The sequence below is a fragment of the Amblyomma americanum genome, chromosome 8 (assembly GCF_052857255.1).
Source record: "Amblyomma americanum isolate KBUSLIRL-KWMA chromosome 8, ASM5285725v1, whole genome shotgun sequence".
Lineage (NCBI taxonomy): Eukaryota > Metazoa > Arthropoda > Arachnida > Ixodida > Ixodidae > Amblyomma > Amblyomma americanum.
This window is the reverse complement of record NC_135504.1, coordinates 67,715,830-67,736,352: the sequence shown is the minus strand read 5'-3', so window position 1 is coordinate 67,736,352 and position 20,523 is coordinate 67,715,830. Positions and strand designations below refer to the sequence as shown.

General features: G+C 49.8%; 2 protein-coding genes and 8 non-coding genes across 10 annotated transcripts; all 10 read left to right on the top strand.

Annotated features, from left to right (window-relative positions):
- Positions 1-565: 565 nt before the first annotated feature.
- On the top strand, positions 566-637 carry TRNAD-GUC (transfer RNA aspartic acid (anticodon GUC)). Its single transcript has one exon. It is a non-coding gene; the product is annotated as a tRNA-Asp (tRNA).
- An 83-nt stretch (positions 638-720) lies between these two features.
- TRNAD-GUC (transfer RNA aspartic acid (anticodon GUC)) lies at positions 721-792 on the top strand. The gene has a single exon. It is a non-coding gene; the product is annotated as a tRNA-Asp (tRNA).
- A 490-nt stretch (positions 793-1,282) lies between these two features.
- On the top strand, positions 1,283-1,354 carry TRNAD-GUC (transfer RNA aspartic acid (anticodon GUC)). The gene has a single exon. It is a non-coding gene; the product is annotated as a tRNA-Asp (tRNA).
- Positions 1,355-4,710: 3,356 nt separating this feature from the next.
- On the top strand, positions 4,711-4,782 carry TRNAD-GUC (transfer RNA aspartic acid (anticodon GUC)). The gene has a single exon. It is a non-coding gene; the product is annotated as a tRNA-Asp (tRNA).
- Positions 4,783-4,865: 83 nt separating this feature from the next.
- Positions 4,866-4,937, top strand: TRNAD-GUC (transfer RNA aspartic acid (anticodon GUC)). The gene has a single exon. It is a non-coding gene; the product is annotated as a tRNA-Asp (tRNA).
- A 489-nt stretch (positions 4,938-5,426) lies between these two features.
- TRNAD-GUC (transfer RNA aspartic acid (anticodon GUC)) lies at positions 5,427-5,498 on the top strand. The gene has a single exon. It is a non-coding gene; the product is annotated as a tRNA-Asp (tRNA).
- A 639-nt stretch (positions 5,499-6,137) lies between these two features.
- TRNAD-GUC (transfer RNA aspartic acid (anticodon GUC)) lies at positions 6,138-6,209 on the top strand. The gene has a single exon. It is a non-coding gene; the product is annotated as a tRNA-Asp (tRNA).
- Positions 6,210-10,220: 4,011 nt separating this feature from the next.
- TRNAD-GUC (transfer RNA aspartic acid (anticodon GUC)) lies at positions 10,221-10,292 on the top strand. The gene has a single exon. It is a non-coding gene; the product is annotated as a tRNA-Asp (tRNA).
- A 171-nt stretch (positions 10,293-10,463) lies between these two features.
- LOC144102466 (uncharacterized) lies at positions 10,464-16,882 on the top strand. The gene is made up of 2 exons (XM_077635731.1): positions 10,464-11,151; positions 16,347-16,882. Exons 1-2 carry the CDS (start codon positions 10,464-10,466, stop codon positions 16,880-16,882), a joined length of 1,224 nt encoding a protein of 407 aa, XP_077491857.1.
- LOC144101529 (uncharacterized) lies at positions 14,345-15,193 on the top strand (the record flags this gene model as incomplete). Its single annotated transcript, XM_077634698.1, has 1 exon — positions 14,345-15,193. A coding segment is annotated over one exon (849 nt), but the record flags the coding sequence as incomplete, so codon positions are not given.
- Positions 16,883-20,523: the final 3,641 nt, after the last annotated feature.

The following is a 20,523-nucleotide window of genomic DNA, read 5'->3' as shown; positions in this document are numbered from 1 at the left end:
GTTTTGTGTGTTTTTTGTTGAGTGTTTTTTGTGTAAATGTTATGGGCCAAAGCCAGGCAATAAACAAAAAAAAAACACTGGTGGGTGCTTCCTCCCATCTCTCCTCGTTGGTATAGTGGCCAGTATCCCGCCTGTCACGCGGGAGACCGAGGTTCGATTCCCCGACGGGGAGCTTTTCTTTTTATTTTTATCTCTATGCAGGCGCAGTACGCTCCTCTGCCATGGCCAACACTGCTGGGTGCCTCCTGCCGTCTCTCCTCGTTAGTATAGTGGCCAGTATCCCCGCCTGTCACGCGGGAGACCGAGGTTCGATTCCCCGACGGGGAGCTTTTCTTTTTATTTTTATCTCTATGCAGGCGCAGTACGCTCCTCTGCCATGGCCAACACTGCTGGGTGCCTCCACCCGTCTCTCCTCGTTAGTATAGTGGCCAGTATCCCCGCCTGTCACGCGGGAGACCGGGTTTCGATTCCCCGACGGGGAGCTTTTCTTTTTATTTTTATCTCTATGCAGGCGCAGTACGCTCCTCTTCCATGGCCAACACTGCTGGGTGCCTCCTCCCGTCTCTCCTCGTTAGTATAGTGGCCAGTATCCCCGCCTGTCACGCGGGAGACCGGGGTTCGATTCCCCGACGGGGAGCTTTTCTTTTTATTTTTATCTCTATGCAGGCGCAGTACGCTCCTCTGCCATGGCCAACACTGCTGGGTGCCTCCTCCCGTCTCTCCTCGTTAGTATAGTGGCCAGTATCCCCGCCTGTCACGCGGGAGACCGGGGTTCGATTCCCCGACGGGGAGATGTTATTTTTTTTGCCTCTATGCAGGCGCAGTACGCTCCTCTGCCATGGCCAACCACGACAGTGCTGTATGTACATAGCGTTTTGTGTGTTTTTTGTTGAGTGTTTTTTGTGTAAATGTTATGGGCCAAAGCCAGGCAATAAAGAAAAAAAAAACACTGGTGGGTGCTTCCTCCCATCTCTCCTCGTTGGTATAGTGGCCAGTATCCCGCCTGTCACGCGGGAGACCGGGGTTCGATTCCCCGACGGGGAGCTTTTCTTTTTATTTTTATCTCTATGCAGGCGCAGTACGCTCCTCTGCCATGGCCAACACTGCTGGGTGCCTCCTCCCGTCTCTCCTCGTTAGTATAGTGGCCAGTATCCCCGCCTGTCACGCGGGAGACCGAGGTTCGATTCCCCGACGGGGAGCTTTTCTTTTTATTTTTATCTCTATGCAGGCGCAGTACGCTCCTCTTCCATGGCCAACACTGCTGGGTGCCTCCTGCCGTCTCTCCTCGTTAGTATAGTGGCCAGTATTCCCGCCTGTCACGCGGGAGACCGGGGTTCGATTCCCCGACGGGGAGCTTGTCTTTTTATCTCTATGCAGGCGCAGTGCGCTCCTCTTCCATGGCCAACACTGCTGGGTGCCTTCTCCCGTCTCTCCTCGTTAGTATAGTGGCCAGTATCCGCGCCTGTCACGCGGGAGACCGGGGTTCGATTCCCTGTCGGGGAGATGTTATTTTTTTTTGCCTCTATGCAGGCGCAGTACGCTCCTCTGCCATGGCCAACCACGACAGTGCTGTATGTACATAGCGTTTTGTGTGTTTTTTGTTGAGTGTTTTTTGTGTAAATGTTATGGGCCAAAGCCAGGCAATAAACAAAAAAAAAACACTGGTGGGTGCTTCCTCCCATCTCTCCTCGTTGGTATAGTGGCCAGTATCCCGCCTGTCACGCGGGAGACCGAGGTTCGATTCCCCGACGGGGAGCTTTTCTTTTTATTTTTATCTCTATGCAGGCGCAGTACGCTCCTCTGCCATGGCCAACACTGCTGGGTGCCTCCTGCCGTCTCTCCTCGTTAGTATAGTGGCCAGTATCTTCATAAAAATTTTGTAGTCGACATTAGTGAGTGCTATCGGTCGATATGCGGTAACAGATTTTAATTTCTCTATATCATCAGTTTTCGGTATGAGTACCGTATGGGAGGTCCCAAAAGACGGAGGCAAAAAGTTTATTCCATAGGCTTCGTTAAACATTCTACATAGCACCGGGGCAATTTCATGCTTAAATTCTTTATAAAATGCCGCACTGAATCCATCTGGTCCTGGTGATTTTCCGAGGTTTAATTCATCTATCGCACGCCCTACTTCGTTTTCAGTTATTTCTAGTTCCATTTTCTTTTTCCTTTCTTCGTCCAGCCGTGGCATTGCACCAAGAAACTGATGCTTAAATGCAACTGCGTCTGCCGGATGCCACGAAAAAAGCCTCTGGTAGAATTGTGTAAAGGCTGCTTCGATGTGGTCATTGTCTGCCGATAAGATACCCCCCCATTCTATTTTATCGATATGATTACTTTCAGCGTGGGCTTTTTCTAAACCGAGAGCACGTTTTGATGGCGCTTCGCCAGCAGCTGTGTCTTCCGCCCTCGCCCTCACCAGTGCTCCGCGATAACGCCGTTCTTCCATGAGTTCTATCTTTTGCTTGGTTTTCCTGACATCTTCAATCCATTTCCCAGGCGCCTTGCATTCCTGCTTCAGCAACGTAGACTACAGACAGTGATAAAGGAAATTGTTGGACCCCACCAGACATGTGGAATAAAAGGGCGATCAATTTTTTCCAACATTCACAAAGCACGCAGTGTACTTGAAACCTGCGATGCAATTAATGGGCGGGTGGCCATGCTTCAGATTGATCTCGAAAAAGCTTTTGATTGTGTTTCTCATGAAATCTTGTTTTCCGTTTTAGACCATGTGAATGTCGGTTCAGTTATCCGCAAGGGTGTAGCCATGGCGTATCGAAACTGCACGACAAGATTGATTGTTAACAAGTGCTTGGGGGCCGCCATTAGCGTGCAGCGTTCGGTGCGTCAGGGCTGCCCCCTCAGCCCTCTCTTATTTTGTATTTACATCGAAACACTGTGTAGGAAAATATTAGAAGACAATAGTATTAATGGCTTTAGGTTGCAAGCTGCTGAAGTTAAGCTGTTGGCGTATGCTGACGACGTTGCTGTATTCACGGTTGATCAGGAGAGCATAAGCGAAGCTGTCGGGTGTGTACGCGAGTTCAGCGAAGTCACCGGTAGCGGGGTTAATTGGTCCAAATGCCTCGGACTCTGGCATGGATGGTGGCCATCCCACCCGGACCATTTTGCCAACGTACCGTGGACGACGACACCGGGCAAGTATTTGGGCGTTCCGCTCGATGCTTATCGTGAAAGCGAGGAGTATTGGAAACAGCAAACGAAAGAAGCACGTGACAGAGCTGGAAAATGGAAAGGCACCAACCTCTCCATTTTCGCCAGAGCTACAGTCTGCAACCTGTTTTTTATTAGCAAGCTCTGGTATGTAATGCAGGTTTTGCATTGCTCTCGGGTGCACATTCAGAAGTTACACCGGATTTTTGCCGTCTTTATATGGGCTTCCGAATGGGAACGTTGCAGCAGAACGAACCTGTTCCGGCGGGTAAAAGACGGGGGGTTGGGGCTAGGGCACCTCTTTTTAAGGCAGCTGGTGAACCGTTTTTTGTTTTTTCGCGACGTCTCAGACCCGTTCTTGCGCACCGTGTGCCAGGTCAGGCTGCGGCGTTTGCTGCCCGAGTTTGTTGTTACCACAGAAGAGCTCTCGGGTGGAATTTTTGGTTACTACAAAGAGATTGTAGCAAGTGTTAGGTTTCTTTCAGCGCGTTTTTCTAGCGATTATTTGTATAAAACTAAAAGAAAGAAGTTGTACCATGATCTTTGTGATATTGTTTTCCCAGAGCCTATGTACAGGGCCTTGTACAGTGGAGGTCCTGGAGCTGATGTTTTAAAAAGGGTAAAGAAAATGCAGGTGCCACCAGGAGTAAAGACCTTCTTTTTTAAATTACACACCGGGACACTCCCAGTTAAAAAGTTTTTGGAAGGAAAGGATTTCTTTTTGCCGTGGGGATCGAACTGCTTAATTTGTAAACAGCCCGAAACAATAGACCATGTTTTTTTGCATTGCTGGGAAGGGGTTTATTTTTGGGATGTGTTACAAAGGACAATAAAGAAAGAGCTACCACTTGACGCGCAGGGAATTCGTTATTTAAGCACAGACAATGAGGATGGGGTACCATTTGATCTCATAATGCTCTTGGGCCTCCACAGTATATGGCGCTCCAGAATGGCAGGCTATTATTGTGACAAAGACGCACGACCTGCCCGCATTTATTTTCGGGAAAGAATGGACTGCTTTCTGGCCATCCAGAAAGCAACTGCGGAGCCTCCCGAGTGGCTCTCGAGGCTAGAGCCGCTCTGTATGCTTCGTGAATTTTAGTATGACGAAGCCAGACTCATGATGGCTGACCACGACAGTGTCGTATGTACATAGCGTTTTGTGTGTTTTTTGTTGAGTGTTTTTTGTGTAAATGTTATGTGTCGCAGCCAGGCAATAAAGAAAAAAAGTATAGTGGCCAGTATCCCCGCCTGTCACGCGGGAGACCGAGGTTCGATTCCCCAACGGGGAGCTTTTCTTTTTATTTTTATCTCTATGCAGGCGCAGTACGCTCCTCTGCCATGGCCAACACTGCTGGGTGCCTCCACCCGTCTCTCCTCGTTAGTATAGTGGCCAGTATCCCCGCCTGTCACGCGGGAGACCGGGTTTCGATTCCCCGACGGGGAGCTTTTCTTTTTATTTTTATCTCTATGCAGGCGCAGTACGCTCCTCTTCCATGGCCAACACTGCTGGGTGCCTCCTCCCGTCTCTCCTCGTTAGTATAGTGGCCAGTATCCCCGCCTGTCACGCGGGAGACCGGGGTTCGATTCCCCGACGGGGAGCTTTTCTTTTTATTTTTATCTCTATGCAGGCGCAGTACGCTCCTCTGCCATGGCCAACACTGCTGGGTGCCTCCTCCCGTCTCTCCTCGTTAGTATAGTGGCCAGTATCCCCGCCTGTCACGCGGGAGACCGGGGTTCGATTCCCCGACGGGGAGATGTTATTTTTTTTGCCTCTATGCAGGCGCAGTACGCTCCTCTGCCATGGCCAACCACGACAGTGCTGTATGTACATAGCGTTTTGTGTGTTTTTTGTTGAGTGTTTTTTGTGTAAATGTTATGGGCCAAAGCCAGGCAATAAAGAAAAAAAAACACTGGTGGGTGCTTCCTCCCATCTCTCCTCGTTGGTATAGTGGCCAGTATCCCGCCTGTCACGCGGGAGACCGGGGTTCGATTCCCCGACGGGGAGCTTTTCTTTTTATTTTTATCTCTATGCAGGCGCAGTACGCTCCTCTGCCATGGCCAACACTGCTGGGTGCCTCCTCCCGTCTCTCCTCGTTAGTATAGTGGCCAGTATCCCCGCCTGTCACGCGGGAGACCGAGGTTCGATTCCCCGACGGGGAGCTTTTCTTTTTATTTTTATCTCTATGCAGGCGCAGTACGCTCCTCTTCCATGGCCAACACTGCTGGGTGCCTCCTCCCGTCTCTCCTCGTTAGTATAGTGGCCAGTATTCCCGCCTGTCACGCGGGAGACCGGGGTTCGATTCCCCGACGGGGAGCTTGTCTTTTTATCTCTATGCAGGCGCAGTGCGCTCCTCTTCCATGGCCAACACTGCTGGGTGCCTTCTCCCGTCTCTCCTCGTTAGTATAGTGGCCAGTATCCCCGCCTGTCACGCGGGAGACCGGGGTTCGATTCCCTGTCGGGGAGATGTTATTTTTTTTTGCCTCTATGCAGGCGCAGTACGCTCCTCTGCCATGGCCAACCACGACAGTGCTGTATGTACATAGCGTTTTGTGTGTTTTTTGTTGAGTGTTTTTTGTGTAAATGTTATGGGCCAAAGCCAGGCAATAAACAAAAAAAAACACTGGTGGGTGCTTCCTCCCATCTCTCCTCGTTGGTATAGTGGCCAGTATCCCGCCTGTCACGCGGGAGACCGGGTTTCGATTCCCCGACGGGGAGCTTTTCTTTTTATTTTTATCTCTATGCAGGCGCAGTACGCTCCTCTTCCATGGCCAACACTGCTGGGTGCCTCCACCCGTCTCTCCTCGTTAGTATAGTGTCTAGTATCCCCGCCTGTCACGCGGGAGACCGGGGTTCGATTCCCCGACGGGGAGCTTTTCTTTTTATTTTTATCTCTATGCAGGCGCAGTACGCTCCTCTGCCATGGCCAACACTGCTGGGTGCCTCCTCCCGTCTCTCCTCGTTAGTATAGTGGCCAGTATCCCCGCCTGTCACGCGGGAGACCGGGGTTCGATTCCCCGACGGGGAGATGTTATTTTTTTTGCCTCTATGCAGGCGCAGTACGCTCCTCTGCCATGGCCAACCACGACAGTGCTGTATGTACATAGCGTTTTGTGTGTTTTTTGTTGAGTGTTTTTTGTGTAAATGTTATGGGCCAAAGCCAGGCAATAAAGAAAAAAAAACACTGGTGGGTGCTTCCTCCCATCTCTCCTCGTTGGTATAGTGGCCAGTATCCCGCCTGTCACGCGGGAGACCGGGGTTCGATTCCCCGACGGGGAGCTCTTCTTTTTATTTTTATCTCTATGCAGGCGCAGTACGCTCCTCTTCCATGGCCAACACTGCTGGGTGCCTCCTCCCGTCTCTCCTCGTTAGTATAGTGGCCAGTATCCCCGCCTGTCACGCGGGAGACCGGGGTTCGATTCCCTGTCGGGGAGATGTTATTTTTTTTTGCCTCTATGCAGGCGCAGTACGCTCCTCTGCCATGGCCAACCACGACAGTGCTGTATGTACATAGCGTTTTGTGTGTTTTTTGTTGAGTGTTTTTTGTGTAAATGTTATCTCCAAAGCCAGGCAATAAAGAAAAAAAAAACACTGGTGGGTGCTTCCTCCCATCTCTCCTCGTTGGTATAGTGGCCAGTATCCCGCCTGTCACGCGGGAGACCGGGGTTCGATTCCCCGACGGGAGCTGTTATTTTTTTTATCGCTATGCAGGCGTAGCAGCCGCTATGCAGTTGAGTTCCGAGTTATTAGTGTGTATGCACCAAAGGCGGAGTCCGAGCGAAGAGTGTTTTTTGACCGCTTTGAGACATACCTAAACTGTGACAAGGTACTAATCCTACTGGGCGATTCCAACTGCGTCTGTCAGGCTACCGATCGTGCAAGAAGTTCATTTTTGAGAGATAGGAGTGCTGATGTCTTGAACGAATTGGTCCATGGCCATAATTTAGAAGATATTGGAAGTGTTTTCACCAATGGCCCTTGTACACGGTATACCCATTTTCAGGGCAATAGCCATGCCCGATTGGACAGAGTGTATGTGTCGGCAGAACGTTTTTCACTATGCACATTGTATGATGTCAGACCTGTGGCTTTCAGTGACCACGCCCTAGTGATTACAACCTTTGGCAGGCAGCAAAGCAAAAAGCGGTTTAATTGGCATTTATGGAAATTAAATAATAAGTTGGAGGACGAAGGATTCGCTAAGGAAGTAAAGCATGAACTAGAGAAGCTAATTACAGCGCAACCGTCGAACTTCGCTGCAGAGTGGGAGGAGTTTAAGCAAAGGGTAAAAATAAGAGCGATTGAAAAAGGTACGCAGTTGAAATATGCCGAGAAACAAAAGGAAGCAGAGCTTCGAGAACAGCTTTAATACCTCACGTGTATAGAAAGCGTACAACCAGGCACATGCTTTAATGAAATCTGGGATGTCAAAGCCCAGCTGGAAAAAATGGACGCCGATAAGTATACTGCGGCAGTTATTCGGGCGCGAACTGAGCAGCTATGGGCGGGGGAAACACCAACAAAACGAGCGATATCCGATGAAAAACGATACTCGTGCCGAAAGCAAATACGACAAATAAACACTGGGGCAGGGGTTTCGGCAGACAGTGGCGTAATCAAGGAAACAATCTGTGATCACTTCAAAGATATGCTGGGTCATTCGCGGAAAGCGGAAAGGGGCTTCCATTGCGAATTTCTACCACTTATGCCGAAACTTGACGAAGAAATCAAAATACGGCTCGAACAGACGATTTCCTTGCAAGAAATAGAGGACGCGATAGATGCATTGCCAACCGGTAAAGCTCCTAGCCCCGACGGCCTGGGAGCAGCTTTCTACAAAGCTTTCAAAACTGCAATAACCCAGATACTGCAAGTCATTGTCGTTGAAAGTTATGAAAAAAAACGTGTTCCGCTGTCCTTCACAACTTCGCACATAGTGCTCATTCCTAAAACCGATGATGCTGAAAAGCTCCTGATGGTGGGGTCTTATCGCCCGATAAGCCTCACAAACGTCGACTACAAGATTTTCATGACGGTGTTGGCGAAGAGACTGCAGAGTGTTATAACATCGATTGTTGGCACGCACCAAACGTGTGGCATAAAAGGTCGAAGTATCGCTACGAACATACACGTGGCGCGGTCCATACTAGAATGCTGTGACTCTTTTGATGACCGAGTGGCGATGATACAGCTAGATCTGGCAAAAGCCTTTGACCGGGTGTCTCATGACGTCCTGTTTGCCGTACTAGAGCATGCGAATGTTGGCCGAATAATAACAGAAGGTGTTAGAATGGCATACGCAAACTGTACGACTCAGATTGTTGTGAATGGCGAACTCACTGGCAGCCTGCAAGTGCGATCTTCTGTAAGACATGGTTGTCGCCTGTCGCCATTGCTGTTCGCGGCGTACCTTGAGCCATTTTGCTTGGCCATCCGGAATAATGAATGCATAACGGGTTTCAGGCTGCAATCAGCGCACGTAAAAATCTTGGCTTATGCTGATGACATCGCTGTATTTTGTGCAAATACAGAAAGTATTTCTGAGGTAACGAACGTAGTGCACAAATTTTGTAGCGGCACTAGAGCCCAGATCAACTGGGAAAAAAGCAACGGGTTCTGGCACGGTGGCTGGGACGTCACGCCTGAACACTATTCTCGGATGCGCTGGTCCACCACTCCAGCGTTGTATTTAGGAGTACCCCTTGACAGTTACCGGGACCCAGATCCGTACTGGCTTGACCAAGCATCGAGGGCCAAGGAAAGAAGTGATGCATGGCAAGGGAGACAGTTACCGATGTTTTCGCGTGCCATTATCTGCAACCTGTTCCTTACTGCTAAAGTGTGGTATGTGATGAATGTGCTCAGTGCTTCCCGGGCAAGCATTCAAAAACTTCATCGTGTATTTGCGGTTTTTATTTGGGCTTCGACCTGGGAAAGGACGAGTCGAACAAACTTGTTGCTTTCTGTGAAGAAAGGTGGGCTTGGCCTGGCGCATTTATTTTTTAGACAAGTTGCCTCGCGTTTCATGTACCTACGGGATGAAAATGATGTCTTCCTCCGGACCGTAATGCAAGTACGGCTTTGTCGACTTCTTCCTGACCTTCTTGTAAGTTCGGTACATGTAAATGGTGCGATAAGAGGGTACCTTAAAGAAGTTGTGCACGCGTACAGAATGCTGCATGTTCGTTTTTCCATGGAGTATTTGTGTAATGTCAAGAAAAAAAAATTGTACGTGGACTTAGTGGACACAATGCTTCCTCTGCCGATATATCGTTTGCCACACATTGCAGGCCCAGGAGCTGATGTACCTAAAAGAGTTAAGAAGATGCCAATATTGCCAGCGATCAAATCCTTTTTCTTTAAACTCCACACTAATACCTTATCAGTGAAAACGTGGATGCACGATAAAGGTCTTTTCGTCCCTTGGTCAACAAACTGTTTCCTGTGCCACAAACCGGAAACCATTGAACATGTGTTTTTGGACTGTTGGGATCCCATTTTTTTCTGGGATGTCCTTCAGAGAACTTTAAAGAAAGACCTACCATTAGATGCATATGGCATAAGATTTCTACCTTTTCACAAAACAGATGATTTTCCATTTGATGCAGTAATGCTCCTGGGACTTCACAGCTTGTGGAAAACCAGAATGGAGTTTAACAATGCAGATGAACAAGTGAAACCTGTACGGGAACATTTCATTCAAAATGTTGTGCGATTTAGGGAGGCGTATAAGGCCCTCCCTGAACAGCCAAAATGGATCGATGTGCTTGATGATTTGGCAAGACTGAAAAAATTTTAACATGTCGTGTCAGGCAAAGGTCTGCCGACACGTTTTAATCGTTCATCTTGTGTGTTTTGAATGTCAAAGTCGGCAATAACAAAAATCCTCGTTAGTATAGTGGCCAGTATCCCCGCCTGTCACGCGGGAGACCGAGGTTCGATTCCCCGACGGGGAGCTTTTATGTTTCTTTTTATTTCTATGCAGGCGTAGTACGCTCCTCTTCCATGGCCAACACTGCTGGGTGCCTCCTCCCGTCTCTCCTCGTTAGTATAGTGGCCAGTATCCCCGCCTGTCACGCGGGAGACCGGGGTTCGATTCCCCGACGGGGAGCTTTTATGCTTCTTGTTATTTCTATGCAGGCGTAGTACGCTCCTCTTCCATGGCCAAAGCTGTTGGGTGCCTCCTCCCGTCTCTCCTCGTTAGTATAGGGGGATTCGACTTCCGGCCACCGAGCGTGACGGACGTGCGATGACGGGCTCCGTTGGAGCAGCTACAGCGGTCATGTCTGGCCGCGGAAACAGGGCTTTTGCCTCGGATGAAGAGTATCAGGTGATTCTGCCTACCCTTCCTACAGGACGTGTTGTGTTGAACACAGTTTTTTTGCACGCTGACGTGCGGGCCCGTCCTTATCGGGTCGAAGATTTCAGGGAAGCGCTGGCTCAGCTGATGCTGCTCCCCGAGGTTATCGCCTGGGGGGCGTATCGCATGAGCCATGTATGGGCTGTTACTGTCGCGAGTGCTGAGGCGGTGACGAAAATTCTTTCTGCCGGTGCACTGAAAGTCAAGGACTGCCGCTGTCTCGTCATCGACCCGGCAAACCAGGACGTCCGCGTCAAGCTACACTGGTTGCTGCACAACGTGCCCGACGAAGACGTGAGGGTAGCCTTTGCTCTGTACGGCAAGGTGAACGAAGTCACCAAGGAGCGGTGGCGCGTCCAGGGTGTCGCCAGCAAGGGGTCGACGACACGCTTGGTTTCATTGAAAATGAATACTGGCGTGAAGCTGGAAGACCTCCCTCACGAAGTCAGGGTTGGCGGTGAGCTGGCTCTCGTGGTTGTACCGGGCAGAGCTCCGCTGTGTCTGCGCTGCCACGGTACTGGGCACATTCGCCGTGAGTGCAAGGTTCCACGATGCGGCGCCTGTCATCGCTACGGGCACGAAGAAAGCAGCTGCGTACGCACGTACGCGAGTGCTGCCGTCCCAGTCATCACTGACATTTCGTCCGAACTTGTCATGGACGAGGCTGACGCGGAAGACGCTGCAGCAGAGGCAGGGGACAGCGTGGAGAAGGCCCCTGCTGTGCCCCCTACGGAAATATCCACAAGCGTAGAGGAGCCCAGCAGTAAGCGGCAGCAACAGGTAGCGCAGCCTGCAGAAGTCAAGGCGCCAACGGACGAAGTCTTGAGCGGTGGGGCGTCAGCTCCCGTCGTTCCCCAGCATGGTGACAGCATGGAAGTGTCACATGCATCAACCAGCAACCAAGCAGGGAAGCGACCGCACGAGCACAGTGCGAATGGAGAGCCCAAAGTGAGCGAAGGCGACGAGCCGCCGCAGAAGACTGTTGGTGTCAGGCGACCGACGTTGAAACCGCGGCCGAATGTACAGGCCGATCAACGAGCGGCGGCTAAGCCGCCGCCTTAGTTGGAGTGAGTGCCCTGTGAGTGGTTTCTGTGGGCGTGAGATGGCCTTTTTCGGTGACGGACTGCATGGGCTGATTTTCCAGTCCATACGCAAGAGGCACTTGTGCAAGAGACTTTGGATTACCGGCACCGCACCCATCGAGCACCTCAGACTAGGCAAGTCACCCGCACCGTCGCCTTGTGTCCCGAGGTATGCACCATATGGCTCCTGTACCTAAACTAGATGGCTTCTACACCTCTTAGAGCGTTGCGCATTGCAACAATTAATGTCAGGGGACTGGCTTCCAAGAAGCGTCAGTACCCGCTAAGCCGGCTGTTCGTTGATAATGACCTAGACATAATAGCCGTACAGGAGACGAAAGTCGAAAGACAGGAACAGGCGGACCTTATGGTGCAGCCTTTTACGGCACGCTACAATGTTTGTGTGTGCCATTCTTCTGGCACATCGGGCGGTTGTGCTGTATTTATTAGGAATTCTCTGGGGATTGTCGAGCAGAATTTAACTGTGTGTCAAACTGGCCGTTTGGTTGTAGTGGATTTTTTTTATTGCAATTTGCTATGGAGAGTCATATGCGTGTATGCTCCTAACAGGGAGAACGAGCGCAAGGAATTTTTTGAGCGCGTTGAACAATATGTGTGCTGTGAGCGGTTAATTGTGCTTTTGGGCGACTTTAACTGCGTTTGTAAAGCAGAGGATAGAATTACAAAAAGACTCCTTCGTGACAAAAGTGCGGAATTGTTGAATTCGATTGTGCAAGAAAATGGTTTAGATGATGTTGCTGAAGTTCTTTCGGTAGCGCCGCATTTTACTCACTTCCAGGGTGAAAGTCACGCGAGACTTGACAGAGCGTATGTGTCGCTTGATCTGATTCCTTTGTGCAATAGCTACGAGGTAAAACACATGTCTTTTACCGACCACAGCTTAGTTACGTTTACCCTGGGGAACAAAGACAAGAAATCTCGTTTCTCGTGGGACCTGTGGAAGTTTAACGCACAATTACTCGAGGATGAACGCTTTGACATTAAAGTTAATGAATGCATTAAAGCATTGCTATCAGCAGAGCCTGGGAACTGGGTAATTAGGTGGGAAGATTTCAAAGAACAAGTGAAAATAAACGCGATTGAAAGGGCAAGCATCATATGCCACGATAAACGTGTTAAAGAAAAAGAGCTACATTGCGAACTTGACTTGCTCGTAAGCCTGGAAAGTTCCCAGCCGGGAAGATATAAGAAAGAAATAAGAGATACAAAAAGTAAACTTGAGATAATCGAAAAAGACAAGTATACAGCTGCCATGATACGGGCCCGTGGTGAACGTCTCTGGCTTGACCAAGTACCTACTAAACGCTCGCTTAGTGACGAAAAGAAGTACGCGACTCAGAACGAAGTAAGACAAATCAGGTACAGAAACGAGGTAACGAATGATAGCAAAGTGATTCAGTTGGCGTTTGTTGAGCAGTATCGGGAATTGCTTGGGCGGCGACGGCTTGAAGAAGAGGGGTTTGCAAACACGTTCTTGTCCCGTATGCCAAAACTAGGAGACGATATAAAACAAGGGCTGGAGGTACCAATCAGCGTAAGCGAAGTGGGAAGAGCTGAGTGCCGGAAAATCTCCCGGTCCTGACGGCTTAGGTAGTGAATTTTGTATGAAGTTCAAAGCCGAACTCACCCAAGCTCTCCACTGCGTCTTCACCGAAATTTATGAGACAAAGAAAATGCCACCATCATTTAAAACAGCACACGTGGTTTTAATACCCAAGAGTGAGGACCAGGCTAAACTTCTGTCCGTTGGGGCTTATCGGCCGATAAGCCTAACCAACGTTGACTATAAAGTGTTTATGAAGATTCTTGCCAACAGACTGCAAAAGGTCATAAAGGACCTTGTAGGGCCCCACCAAACGTGCGGTATTAAAGGTCGCACCATTGGAACAAATGTGCACATTGCTAGAACTGTTCTTGAATGCTGCGATGCCTTCGGGGGCCGAGTTGCCATGATACAGCTTGACCTTGCAAAGGCCTTCGATCGAGTGTCGCACGACATTCTTTTCGCCATTCTAGAATATGCCAACGTCGGCTCTGTGATAATACAAGGTGTACAGATGGCGTACGACAACTGTGTTACCCGAATTATAGTGAACAAACAGCTGACTGAACCTGTACCTGTGTGTTCTTCGGTCAGGCAGGGTTGCCCGCTCTCGCCTTTGCTCTTTGCGATCTACCTTGAGCCTTTTCTGTTATCACTGTTGCGGTTTCACTCTTCTGTCGGCGCAAGTAAAAGTGCTTGCTTACGCTGATGATATTGCTGTTTTTTGCGCGGATCAAGAAAGCGTTAAAGAAGTTGTGAAAGTTGCGGGGGAATATTGCAAAAAGACTGGGTCCGAAATTAACTGGGATAAGTGCATAGGTTTTTGGCACGGTGATTAGGACAGCACACCTGCCGTGTTTGCTAACATGAAATGGACGACCGCCCCTGCGAAGTACTTGGGGGTACCCTTGGAGCACTATAAAAGCAGTACGGAGTTGTGGGGTGAGATAACGCAGAGTGCAAGGAGAAAAGCGGATGGCTGGAAAGGACGTGACCTTTCTGTTTTCGCGCGCGCAAGTGTGTGCAATGTATTTTTAATAGCCAGAATTTGGTATATATTGCAGTTCGTGATCATTACCCGAGCAAACCTGCAGAAGCTGCATAGAGTGTTTGCTGTCTTTATTTGGAGCTCAAATTGGGAGCGAACAAGTCGAGTTAATCTGTTCCTTCCGGTCAAAAGGGGCGGCCTTGGTCTTTCTAATTTGTTTCTGAAGCAAGTTGTCTCAAGATTTTTGTTTCTACGTGATCAAACCGATCCCTTGTTGCGCACAATGTTGCAGGTGCGCTTAGGCAACGTGTTGCCGGAATTTGTTGTGTCCAGTTACCCGGCCACGAATCGTGCTGTAACAGGTTTTTTGCGTGAAGTTGTGGCAGCCTTTCGCACTTTGAGCGCTCACTTTTCTACACAGTATCTATCTGCTGTACCCAGGAAAAAACTGTACAAAGATTTGCTAGATATGTTTATACCTGCTCCCTTATACCGTTCCTTTTGCTGCGGAGGCCCAGGCAAAGATGTGTTAAAGCGAGTTAAGAAGATGCCGGTAAGACCGACTGTCAAATCCTTTTTCTTTAAACTTCATACCGGTACCCTTCCGGTGAAAACATGGCTAAACGATAAAGGCATTTTTGTGCCCTGGACCACCGACTGCATACTCTGCAAAAAACCCGAGACCATCGAACATGTGTTTATCGACTGCTGGGACCCGGTTTTCCACTGGGACATCTTGCAAAGAACATTGAAGAAAGAACTACCTGTAACTCCTTATGGCATCCGGTTTCTACCTATAGAAAGTGAGGAGGTTCCTTACGACATGTTTATGCTACTGGGCCTCCACAGCATCTGGAAAACGAGAATGGCGGCCAGGCACGCCGACGCAAATGTGCGACCAGTGAGAGAAAACTTTATAGAAAGTGCAGTTTTCCTGAGAGATGTTCTCCGCAGTCAACCCCAGCCGCCGGACTGGGTGGCAGTTATGGATGAACTGATTGACATGAAAAAGTTTTAACCCATTGTCTCGGCCAAAGTGTGGCTAGAGATTTTTATGTATTGTTTACCGGTAATAAAGAAAAAAAAAGTTAGTATAGTGGCCAGTATCCCCGCCTGTCACGCGGGAGACCGGGGTTCGATTCCCCGACGGGGAGCTTTTATGTGTCTTTTTATTTCTATGCAGGCGTAGTACGCTCCTCTGCCATGGCCAACGCTGTTGGGTGCCCCCTCCCGTCTCTCCTCGTTTGTATAGTGGCCAGTATCCCCACCTGTCACGCGGGAGACCGGGGTTCGATTCCCCGACGGGGAGCTTTTATTTTTATTTCTATTAAGGCGTAGTACGCTCCTCTTCCATTGTCCACACTGCTGGGTGCCTCCTCCCATCTCTCCTCTTTAGTATAGTGGCCAGTATCATTCTACTTCCGACCACCGAGCGTGACGGACGCGGGATCATGAGCTCCGGCGGAGCGGCGACAGCGGCCCTTGCTGGCCGCGGAAACAGGATCGAGGGAAACGACGATACGGACTATCAGGTTATCTTTCCACAGCTGCCTACCGGACGTGTGGTTTTAAACACACTTTTTCTGCACGGTGATGTTCGTGTTAGGCCCTTTCGGGTCGAGGATTTTCGTGATCCGCTGGCCCAGGCTGGTACGCTCCCTGACGTGGGGGCTTTGGGGGCGTACCAAATCAACCACGTTTGGGCTGTGACTTTCAAGACCGCTGAAGGAGCCAAGAGGCTTCTCGCCTTCGAGGAACTCAAAGTGAAAGGACGGCGATGTCTTATCATCGATCCGGAAGACCAACAAGTCAAGCTACGGCTCCACTGGATGCTGGAAGGCGCGGCCGACGAAGACGTCCGGACGGCTTTTGTTGCGTTCGGGAAGGTAACCGAAGTACACGGGAACGGTGGCGCGTCCAAGGCGTTCACGACAAGGGATCTACAACACGAACTGTGCTCCTAAATCTGAAGCCTGGTTTGAAGGTTGATGATCTGCCTCACCAGATACGTGTCGCCGGGGAGTTGGCCCTTGTTGTGGCGCCGGGGCGACCGATGCAGTGCTTGCGCTGTCATGGCACGGGCCACGTTCGACGAGAGTGTAAAGTGCCCCGGTGTTCGAAATGCAGGCGTTACGGCCACGCCGACAGCGACTGCGTCCGCACATACGCAGTGGCAACCGGGCTGGCAATGGGAGTCGACACGACGGAGCACATTATGGACGTCGCCGAGACAGAAGAGGCGGCAAAAGGAACCGACGTGACGACGAAACCGGCGGGGACGACGGAGTCTTCTGGGCACCCGAGCGGCGACGGAAACACGGCCAGCGGCGGTGGGAAGGAACCGGGGACGGTAATTCCTGCTGGGACAAATGAAGGGTCATCCAGCGACGGGACCAGTCATCCGGCTAAAAACGTCGACCAACCACCGACCAGCGAGGAACAGGTGGACCAGAGCGGCGCTCGTGTGACGACCGTCGCCGCCCCAGCCAAGCGACCGCACGACCCGACCGACAACGAAGGGGACAAGCCCGCAGATGGCGGCGTTGAGGAGCCGCCAGCGAAAACAGGCCAGTCCAGGCGACCCACACTCAGGCCAACGCCCAACCTTGCGGTAGGCAAGCGGGTCGCCGAGAAGGCGCATCCACTGCCTCCGCAGCAAAACCAGGCATCCGCTCCTGACGGCTCCGGTGGTGGCAACGGCGTCTAGCTTCGGGCTAGATGTGAAAGGTGAGCACGGTGCTCTCGGCGTCTTCACACGTTTTTAAATATGGCTTCTGCAACCTCCTTGACTTTTGCAACGCTCAATGTCAGAGGTTTTGCCGCTAAGAGGAAGCAGAGCCAAGTGCACCACATTTTAACAGATCATAATATCGATCTGCTTGCTATTCAGGAAACGAAAGATGAAGGGGAACAAGACACCGAGAGCATCGTGCAGCGTTTTACGTCAAGATTCTATGCGGTCGTGAGCCATGCAGTCGGCACATCTGCCGGATGCATTGTGTTTATAAAAAAGCTGCCTAGCCTCGAGGTGCAGGCGTACACATCGTGCCCTTCGGGTCGTTGCGTAGTAGTGGATTTCGCTTTCGCCTGCTCTGAATGGCGACTAATTTGCGTTTACGCACCTAACGTGGGCGAGGATAGGGTAGCTTTTTTTGAGAGCATTCAGCGTTTCTTACGCACAGAAAAACACCTGATATTGTTGGGAGATTTTAATTGTGTCTTGAGCGCGGCTGACAAAACCAGCACGCGGTCCCACCGCGATGAAAGCACCGAACTTCTCCGTCACTTGATTGATAAGTTTGCATTGAAGGACGTGACTGAATGTGTTTTATACAAGCGCGGCATGATGTTCACGCACTTCCAACGAAGTAGCCATGCCCGCCTTGATAGAATATATGTATCGGTCGACCTGTCGCCAAAGTGTCACAGCTACGATGTTGTTCCTGCAACTTTCTCGGACCACTGCTTGGTGAAATGTAGCATAGGCGCGGTAAAACGTAAAAAGTCTTTCCAATGGGACCTCTAGAAATTCAACAATAAGCTTCTGAAAGACAAAATTTTCACCGGGTTTGGAGCACAGGAAATTAATAAAATTACCGTTAATGGCAATCGAGCAGCTGGAGAAGAACGGAAAATTTGCAAACAGCAGGTAAAAGTGTATGCAATAGAAAGGGCCAGCTGCATACGTTTTCAAGAAAGGTTAAGCGAGGCACATTTAAAGACCTTACTGGACAAGTTATTAGCTCAGGAATGCAAGGCACCGGGTGTTTTCAGTGAAGACGACCGAAAAACCAAACAAAAGCAAGAAACGATAGAGGAAGAGCGATATCGCGGTGCACTTGTGCGCGCGAGAGCTGAGCAATTCGCCGTGAGCGAAACACCCACAAAACGGGCGTTGGGAATGGAAAGGGCGCACGCTCGGCGAAACCATGTCGCGGAAGTTCAATGGGGCGGTGCCACTGCATCTGACGATGACAGCATTGCAAAGGCCTTTTTTTATTACTATCAAGCGCTTTTCGCTTTGAGGCAGGTTGACATGGGTAGATTTAAGGAGATATTTTTAGGGGCCATGCCAGGTATTGATGACGCAGACAGAGTAAGATTAGAGCTGCCAATTAGCGAACAAGAAGTGGAACAGGCTAGTGATAAATTAAACTCAGGAAAGTCGCCGGGGCCCGACTTCCTGAGCGCGGCTTTTTATAAAGCTTTCAAGAAGGAACTAGCGCCGCTCCTCTCAGTGGTATTTAATGAAGCGTATGAGTTTCATGCTCTGCCTACATCATATGCATCCTCGCATACTGTGCTCATACCAAAAACCGATCAAACAGAAAAACTCAGACAGGTAACATCGTACAGGCCCATAGCCCTCACAAATGTCCACTACAAAATTTATATGAAGGTTCTTGCAGGCAGGCTACAGACAGTAATGCATAAAATAGTCGGACCTCACCGAACGTGTGGGATCAAGGGGCGTTCCATTGTTGAGAATATTCACAAGGCCAGGTGCGTGCTTGAGTGTTGTGACGCAATATATGCTCGGGTCGCAGTTCTTCAGATTGACCTTGAGAAGGCGTTTGACTGTGTGGCGCACGAATTGCTGTTTTGCATTCTACATTACATTAACGTTGGTTCTGTTATAAGAGAGGGTGTGGACATGGCTTACCGTAACTGCACTACGAGGTTAATAGTAAACAAGACCTTGGGGGCCCCCATTAGTGTGCAGGGATCGGTACGCCAGGGCTGTCCCCTCAGCCCCCTGCTGTTTTGTATTTATATAGAAACCCTCTGCCTAAACATTGTAGGAAATGAGGCTATTCATGGTTTTCGTGTACAGGATTGAGAAGTGAAGCTCTTAGCATACGCAGATGACGTTGCTGTTTTCTGCGTTAACCAAGATAGCTTAAGCAGGACAATCGAAGCAGTAAAGGGTTTCAGTGAGGTCACCGGAAGTTTGGTGAATTGGGGCAAGTGCCTGGGATTCTGGCACGGAGAATGGCCGTCAACTCCAGCTGTTTTCGCCACCGTTTTTTGGGTGACAACACCCGTGAAATACCTAGGTGTTCCACTCGAATTTTACAGGGACACTGAGCCTTTTTGGAAAACACAGGTTGAAGAAACGCGTGAGAAAGCCGAAAAATGGAAAAGTGCTAATTTGTCTGTATTTGCAAGAGCAACTGTGTGCAATTTGTTTTTGATAAGCAAGCTCTGGTACGTGATGCAAGTATTCCACTGCTCACGGTTAAATGTGCAAAAGCTGCACCGTATTTTCGCTGTCTTTATATGGGCCTCAAAATGAGAGAGGTGCAGCCGGACAAATTTGTTCAGAAGCGTCAAGGTAGGGGGACTTGGTCTGGGGCACTTGTTCATACGGCAGATAGTAAACAGATTTTTGTTTCTCCGAGACGTTAAAGATCCCTTTCTACGTACCGTATGCCAAGTCAGGCTCGTGCGTGCTGTGCCAGATTTCATTGTTGCAACGGAGACTATGACTGGAGGTATTTTTGGTTTTCTTAAAGAGGTTGTTTAGCGTCAGGTTTTTGACGGCGAGATTTTCAAAAAATTATTTAAGTGGTGTTCAGCGGAAAACATTGTACAAGGATGTATGTGACGTGTTATTGCCGGAACCAATGTACAGGGCAATATGCTCCGGAGGCCCAGGCAGAGATGTCCTGAAAGGGGTGAAAAAAAATGCAGGTACCACCGGGAACAAAACATTTCTTCAAGCTTCACACCGGGACACTGTCTGTAAAATCTTTCCAAGAAAAAAAAGGGGTTTTACCTTCCTTGGGGATCCCACTGCCTTATATGTAATCAACCAGAAACAATCGCGACCACGTTTTCTTGCACTGTTGGGAAGGGGTATATTTTTGGGACGTCCTTCAAAGGACCATCAAAAAAGAATTACCATTGGATCCGTATGGAATCCGATTCCTGCCTACAGCAAAAGAAGATGGCATGCCGTTGGATTTAGTAATGCTCGCGGGCCTCCATAGCATATGGCGCTCCCGAATTGCAGGCTTTCATTGTGACCCGGATGCGCGGCCTGCGCGATTGTATTTCCGTGAGACAATGCACAAGTTCATCGAGGTGCTGAAAACACAAGCATCTCCCCCTGAGTGGCTTTCAAAGCTCAAACCTTTGACGGAACTCAGGGAATTTTAAACTGACAAGGCCTGGCCCTCTGGGGGCTGTAGGCTACCTTTTTGTAGTTTGGGTGTCTACCCGTGTATGCTTTTTGTTGCATTCTGTCGAAGCCCGGCAATAAAAAAAAAGTATAGTGGCCGGTATCCCCGCCTGTCACGCGGGAGACCGGGGTTCGATTCCCCGACTGGGAGCTTTTATTTTTTT